The 7632-nt window shown below is 45.2% G+C and overlaps 1 protein-coding gene across 2 annotated transcripts; it reads right to left on the reverse strand.

Annotated features, from left to right (window-relative positions):
* Positions 1 to 229: 229 nt before the first annotated feature.
* Casp14 (caspase 14) lies at positions 230 to 6368 on the reverse strand. 2 transcript variants are annotated; one of them, XM_021175145.1, is made up of 7 exons: positions 6182 to 6368; positions 4028 to 4094; positions 3475 to 3624; positions 3149 to 3374; positions 2482 to 2613; positions 2224 to 2327; positions 230 to 1674 (listed from the first exon to the last, which is right to left on the reverse strand). In XM_021175145.1, the coding sequence occupies exons 2-7, from the start codon at positions 4064 to 4066 to the stop codon at positions 1570 to 1572; spliced, it is 756 nt and encodes a 251-aa protein (XP_021030804.1). In that variant the 5' UTR covers positions 4067 to 4094; positions 6182 to 6368; the 3' UTR covers positions 230 to 1569. The 2 variants fall into 2 exon arrangements, with proteins under 2 accessions (XP_021030804.1, XP_029338757.1); XM_029482897.1 differs by lacking the exon at positions 6182 to 6368 and adding an exon at positions 5483 to 5492 and having other exon boundaries at positions 232 to 1674.
* Positions 6369 to 7632: the final 1264 nt, after the last annotated feature.

The raw sequence follows: 7632 nt of genomic DNA on the forward strand, positions 1-7632 counted from the left end.
ATATTCCCTTGGAAAACATATAACATATAGCCGTCTGGTATAGAAGTGTGACCTGTAATTTTACAAATCTTAATATCTATTTATATGTAAGAGTCAGGATAAGGGTCCTGAGTCTCTTTTCATGGTAAACTCACACACAGTTAGCTATTGGGAAAAAGAAAGCAAACTCATAATTCCTTCTATTTTTTCTCCCCAAGTAAGGCTCAGAGCAAAGATTCTAACACATTTCTTGCAAAGTTTGACAGATGTTTACTGAATTCTCATTACACCAATCGAAAGTAATTATAGCATTTCATTGTGCAAGAGGCAGCCACACAAGCAAAAAAGAATATTAGAAGTGGAGTCAGTGGTGAGGGGAAGGCAGTGGAAAAAGGGAAGAGAGAGAAGGGGGCAGCCATGTGGGACACCTAAGCTTAGAGAACTGGTCGATTGGGCACAGGCACAGAGGCATGGGGAGAGGATGCTAGCATTTCTGGGAGAATGAATTCACAGAAAAGGAGATGAATTTATCTGAGGGCTGATTGGATGGAGTCATACGAATATGAAAAACACAGATGTAGGGTTTACCTTTGGTCTTTAAATAATAGTGCTCTTTGTGTCTCCTTTAGGTTTTCAGAGATACCTCTTTCATAGAAATTGATACCAAGGAAGTGGGGTCACTGCTGTGATAGATCTGACCATGTGACTTTTATGATTTGGACATGTTTTGTGAGGGGAATTCAAAAGCTTTGAGTATAGTGGGCTGAAAAAGTTATTGAATCCTGGAAACAGAGCTCATAGGCTGTTTTGTGGTAGTTGAGGCCTAGCTCATGGGGTTTTAGAGAGGAATAAAGAGTCTATCAGGAACAATTAAAATATTCGTAGATATTTTGACTAAGAATGTGTGTGTGTTGGTCATGCCTGGTCTGAAGATGCTGATGAGATCACCAAAGATGTCAGTACCACTAACATGGCATCTTCTTCCTTGGGACACGCCCTTTGGGATAAGGCTAGTAGCTGGAGGCATGGCATCTTCTTCATTGGGACACGCCCTTTGGGATAAGGCTAGTAGCTGGAGGGGAAGGGCTGCTCAAGTCCTTTGGTTTTTTTGGTGTGACTGTTTCATGCTCCAGTTCTTTGATTTTGAATTAAGAATATTTATTCTGTGATGTCACTCATGGTTGTACTTCCTGCCTTGACTTCTTCACAATGATGAATTGTAAGTCAAGGATGAAAAGATCCCACAGTGTCGATCTTAGCTGGAGGTTATTAGAAGTTTCTAGAAATGGTTCAGAAAGCTACTACCTCTGAATTGGAAATGACTATTTTCGGTTGAGTCATAGGAGGAAGAGTAAGGCGTGGTGAGGCAAAAGAGCAAACAGTTAGCTATAGGAAGGCAATGTAAGGCTGCATTAACAGAGTTAGGGTGTCCAGCCAAAGGAAGGTGGTGTTAATGTGCTCTAGTTGGCTGGCTTGCCCTGAAACTGACACGGACAAAGGGCTGTGATGAACAAAGAATTCAGTAACCATCTTTGAAGACCGGTGTCAACAGAGAAAGCACCCGCAGGAAGGCCATTCCTGCCCTTTCTTTTATTGAAGATAGAGCTTCTTCCGGAGGGTGCTTTGGACTTCAGGGTTCACTTTCCTTGGTTTTCCTTCCTGCATCACCTCCGTGTTTGCCATAAGTCGGGTGACCTGTAAAATAGGTGTGGTCAGCTATGGGGACTGGCCTGCCAGAGAGGCTGGTGTCAGGAGAGCATGGGGATGAGGCTGCAGGGAAAGGCAGGTTGGTATCCATGTCTCAAGACATTAATTCCATAGTTAGCTAGTTGGTTAGCTAGTTGGTGTGTGTCTATATGTGTATGTTTATGTCATGCATGTATCAGCTGTTTGAGAGAGGTGACATAGTGTTGTCACATAGTGAAAGTTCTATAACTTTCCACCTTGTTTTATTGAGGTAGTGTCTCTCATTGAATTAGTGGCTCAGGGATTTTGATAGACTATCTGGGTCTCCACATGTACAAACATGCATGCACACCCATCTATCTCCACATACATGTGCCTATACAGATACATACCACATAAAAATACATGAAAATGGAAAAAAACCCGAAAAAACCCCAAATCATTCCCACACATAGTGAACTTGAGAGTCCCAGTATGTATGTATGGCGATGAGAGCACAGGGAAAGGTTGGGAGGGGCTCAGCTTGGGTGGGGTTCCCAGGTTCTTCATCTGGCTCACCTCTTCTGTCAGTTCTAGGATGGATCCTTTTTTATGCATGAACACATCCGTCAGGGTCTGAATGAAGCCAGAGCCTTTCTTGTCATGTCTATAGGAGAGGTACCCTGGGAAGGTCAGAAAATTGAGTTTGGAGAAATCTTTAGAGAGTGAAGGGGACTCCAGAAGAGGGTTCCCTCCTGAAGGAGAAGTTCAGGGATCATGGGTGCTGATTCAGGGGGGAGGAGCATAAGGTACCCTAGGACATCTGAGAGCTCATACCCTCAACCGTGGAGTAGATGTGGAGGGTATCCGTATAGGTTGGGATACTTTGGGGGTTGTTCTTGAGCACAGCAACCTCATCTCCACCTAGTTCCTCATCTCCACCTAGTTCCTCACCGGGGTCTCTGTGCTCTAAAACCAGGGGGAGGAAAGAAAAGGTCAGGAAGGAAAATGGGACCAAGGGACGGTTGAAGAGAAGTCTAACAGCATGCCAGGTTCAGCTGGGGCGCAGAGTCTGGACTGAATGGAAAAACAGACACTCTGGGCCAGAGAGATGGCTTAGTGGTTAAGAGAGTTTACTATTTTTGCAGAGGGCCAAAGATTGGTTTCCAGGGCCCATGGAGTCCCTGTACCTCTGACTCCAGAGAGCTTCACCCTTTTCTGGCAGCCTCAGTTATCTGCAGTCACACACACACACACACACACACACACACACACACACACACACACACACACCTAAAAAAAAGAATCTTAATAACACATGGACCCAGATGGGCATGGTGCTGCATGCCTACATGAATCCCAGCACTTCGGAACCAAGGCAGAAATATAAATTTGAGGCTAGCTTGGATTACATAATGCATTCCAGGTCAGCCTGTGATACATAGTGAGTTCAGTCTTATTACCCTTACCCCAAAGACCAAGGATATGATGTCCCAGTCCCTACCTCCTCTGCAAGCCTGGATGATGTACACCTTTGGCTTGCCTCTCAGGGCCTTGCAGTTCTTGTTGTTCAAGACTTCAAAAAGGTCTTCTAGTCTGACCATCTTCTCATCTTCTCCCTTGAGGAGGCCTTCCTCACCATGTGCCATGAGTACCACAAAGGCACAGCTGACAGGCTCTTCCCAATTATCTATGGTCTGCTGAAATTCATCCAACTCTTCCAGAAATTGCTTGGAGGAAGAGAAATGAGCAGGCTCAGAGAGGTGCCTCAAAGCCTACCCTTTCTGTCAAGCCTGTTTCCCTCCTGATCTGGAGCTGGCTGTTCAATACCTGGGCGGTGGGATCCCTCTTCATGGTGCTTTCAAATTTCAGGTAATGGAACATGCGTTCCAGGGCATCCATGTCAACCTCGGAACCCTCCCGGGCTTTGGTGACACACAGCGTCAGGGCCAGGCGGGCACCTGACATATCATATCTTTCCTAAGGAAGAGAGAGAGAGGAAGAGGAAAACAGTACAGTGAAGCCTGGGGTTAGGGTTGGCAGAACCTCCAAACAAGTTGCCAAGAGGTTCAGGGTGCTCTGAGGATTTCTTCATTTCTTGCTTACTTGCAGAGGTCTCAGAATGTCTAAAGCCATAACTGGGATCCTATCTTATACCATCTGAGAAAGGGTGGTATTGGGGTTAGAATTTCTTTTGTGAAGAAAAGCAGTTTGAGTAAGGACCAAAGTGATAAGAGACAGTTGTGCTGGGTTCCTTCCCTCCTTTTTCAAGTTGCTTTCCATTTCTGGGTCTATTTTTTTGTCTTATTTTTCATTCTTTCTGCACCATTTAAGTTTTTTCACCCCTTTCCCATATCTCCATGCATTTTGTACCCTCACCCACCTCCTGCAAAGGCTGAGGATCACTCATCTCTGACTCCATGTCTGGCTTTCAGCACCTTCGTTTGCCCCTGGAGGTCAAGAGAACACAGGTAAAAGGTTCCCAAAGGAAGGCTGATGGGGTAAGGTGACAGGTTGATTGTCTATCGTGGACTTTTGAAACTGGATAGGAAAGTTACTATATGGTCAGACCTGGAACCACATGGACCATCCCTAGAGTATGTTCTCTCTATAGTTACAGTACCATGGAGTCTTTCATCCATGTCATTCTAGGTCCATTAAAAATGACATCTCTTGCTGGGTGGTGGTGCCACATACCTTTAATTCCCAGCACACAGGAGGCAGATCTCTATGGCTAGCCTGATCTACAGAGCAAGTTTCAGGATAGCAAAGGTTACACAGAGAAACCTTGTCTTGAGAAACAAAACAAAACAAAAACCAAACAAACAAGAAACAAAGAAAGAGGAAAATGTCATCTCTTGAACCCTCTTTTCCTCCTCCTCCAGAACATTTACTTGCTTGGGTTTGGCAGTCTCTTCCTTCCTAGGACTGATCATGGCAAATAGCTCACATACTTTTCTGTTATACCAAGGGATGTCTGGCTGGGGAGGGTTCATGGTTAGCTTAAACTGAGCATTCCATCATAATGAGATCTGGCTTCTTCATACTTGTGTCTCCCTGTCTGCCTTGAGTCTGAGCATTTTCCAGGAGTCTTCATCCTTCTCCCTGAGTCCTACCTTGTACCCTGACTAAACTGAAGGATGTCTGGCATGCCCTGGACCTTTCCTGACACTTCTGATGAGACTGGAGTGCTTCTTATGATTGGAGTGACATAATGTCTGCTATGCCTTCTCTCCATTGCACATACTTCTACCCACCTACCAATCCATACACATACTGGCCATCCAGCCATGGGTCTATCCATCTTATTTACCCATTCATCACTTATTAAACAGTTATTCATCCATTTATCCATCCATCTATCCATCCATCATCCATCCATCCATGTACTTTAATATCTAACTGTCCAATTGTGCACTTATGCCTTTAGATGTTCTCCTATCAGCCATCAAACAATCTTCCACACATTTACCTATAAACCAACCATAAATCTCTTAGTTGTCCATATCTACCCACCCACTTGCATCTAACTCTCCTTCACTGACTAAGCATATGTTTCCTGAGGGCTTATTATATATTAATCACTGGGAAAACATTATGTTAGATAGTCCTTCTCCTTGCCCTTATGTAGTTCTGTGACAGACATGAATGACCATCAACTTTCTTTCCTATGAAAACACACACACACACACACACACACACACACACACACACACACACACACACACACCATGAGGAAAGAGGAACCAAATACTGTAACTACGGAAGTGACAGGAGCCCAGCTCTGAACTCTGACATAGCAGACCCCAGTCCCATCCCAAGAATGTAAGCTTCTCACTCTGTCTCACTCTGAGATTCAGTCGTTGCATCTGGAAAGGCAGGATCTGGGAATAGCAGTAGGTAAAGGCAAACTAAGCCAGGCTTCATGATCCCTACTGGCCTCGTGGCTATGCTGCTCCCTTCTTTGCCTGTTTATACTTGCATTACAGCAATGTGTGTGTTTTTACAAACTACTCACTGAATATCGCTTTAATCATCTTTGTGATTACATGCCTGTAATGAAGAGTGTAAGACAGATGTATTGACAAGTACAAATAAAATTTACAACAAACATCCCATACTTTATGTAAATTATTAGATCTCTCAGACTAGAAAGAAGAAAATGACATGAAGAGGAAGTAGCTGTGTTTCCCCTATTCCCCTATTCTTACTCCAGTAGCTGAACTGGTAGCTGAGCTGAGTTTTCATGACCAAAGCCTGCTGTCTTTATCTGTGTCTCCATCAGGGCTGACAGAATGGGTGGAGAGGCAGGTGTTGAGGAGAACGTGTTGAGCAAACAAATAAACAAATGAACAGACGAGAAAGGGCCTGTGTAAGAAATGGAAAACTTCATTTCTGTAAGAATAGAAAAGGGGAAGGGGGAAAGAGGGAGGGCAAAGCGGGGAGGGAAGGAGGGGGAAGGGAGAAGGAGAGAAAGAGAGAGAGAGAGAGAGAGAGAGAGAGAGAGAGAGAGAGAAGAGACTGGCAAAGCCCTCACCGGCTGTAGAAGCAGGTGCTCGGTCTCCTTGGGATCAGGTCCTGGCTTCTCTGTCTCCAAGCTGCTGATAACAGGGCTGTCATTCAAGAGGAGTTAGAGCCTCGTGCTGCTTTCCAAGAAGGGGCGGACACGGAGAGGTTTCCCCAAGTTGCTCCTGAGATCCTGTCCGTGACTAGAGCAGTACAAACTCTGTACCTTTATTGTCTGCAAGTTTTTTGTCACCAAGACACCTCGTGACAAGAGAGCCACACCCTTGGCGGCAGGTGTAGGAGCAGAGTCAAACGCCCATGGAATGAATGAACGAAAGATGGCGTGGCTCAGCGGACACCACCCCCCACCCCCACTGCACCACCTCCTGCCTACCTGAGGGAGAGCATCCAAAAGGAACAAAACACGGCCCCTTCTGCTCTCTATCCCGGGTTCAACTCGGTGGCTCATCATTAACATGAGATCTCTATCATTAAGATCAGTTCACTCATTCCACTATCAGGCAGATAGCAGCAGCTTCACTTTCGTGTCATCTCCAGTCCTCAGGAGTCCTCAGGTGACATTAGCATTGTCTCTCCCATTTTGAAGCCTAGGCTCAAGGCTGTGCAAATAGGTGACAGCTCAAGAACACCCAGACAGCACTTGCCATTCAAATCCAGGACTCTCCTCCACGATGCTTTATGCCCCCTCCTCGGCTCTTTTCTCTTCCTCTTATTCTTCCTCCTTTGTTCTATCCCAGTATCTTGTTTTATGTTTATTTTTATGTTGACAGGAAACTGATACTATTCAGCTCTTCCACTGGCATGCCCAATTTGCTGGCTTTAAGACCTTTACAGAGTAGTGCCAGGAACTCTTCACTGTACAGCACTCTAGAACATGCTCATTGCCTTTCAAAGACTGGCAGGATCTCTCATTGAACCAGGAACTATGCTGGCAGGCAGCGATCCCCAGCAGTCCTCCTGTCTGTAACAGTGCTAGGGTTATAGACCCGAGCATGGGGCCCCGTATGGCTTTTTACGTGGTTTCTGGAGATTTGAATTTAGATCCTCATGCTTGTGTATGAAAAACTCTGATTCACCGAGACATCTCCCCAGCCATGCATCTTAAAGTAACTTTTATTCCATTTATATTGGTTATTAATTGCATACCACGCCCCATACCAAAGTGTGTAGATGGAACTCAGAAGACACCTTGTGGGAATTCTCTTTCTATCTTTTGGCCCAAGGGATCAAACTCAGGTCATTTGCAGTAAGTTCCTTTACCCACTGAGCCATCTTGCCCACCCACCCTTGTTCGTATATGTGACACTGTGTGTATGTGAGTGCATGCACATGCATACACATGTGTGGAAACCAGAGGTCAGTGTTGGATCTCTTCCTCTATTGCTTTCCGCCTTAGTTTATGAGTCATGGTCTCTCACTGAGCTTCAAGCTCACTGATTCAGCTAGACTGATTGGCTAGCA

This window comes from Mus caroli, chromosome 10, assembly GCF_900094665.2.
Source record: "Mus caroli chromosome 10, CAROLI_EIJ_v1.1, whole genome shotgun sequence".
NCBI lineage: Eukaryota > Metazoa > Chordata > Mammalia > Rodentia > Muridae > Mus > Mus caroli.

Excerpts from the sequence above, each read along its gene's own strand:
- Casp14 (XM_021175145.1), bottom strand. The coding sequence starts at position 4,066 with ATGGAGTCAGAGATGAGTGATCCTCAGCCTTTGCAGGAG. Across the intron at positions 3,375-3,474 it reads AGAGGGATCCCACCGCCCAG|CAATTTCTGGAAGAGTTGGA; the intron begins GTATTGAACAGC and ends TCTTCCTCCAAG. Across the intron at positions 2,328-2,481 it reads CATCTACTCCACGGTTGAGG|GGTACCTCTCCTATAGACAT; the intron begins GTATGAGCTCTC and ends TGACCTTCCCAG.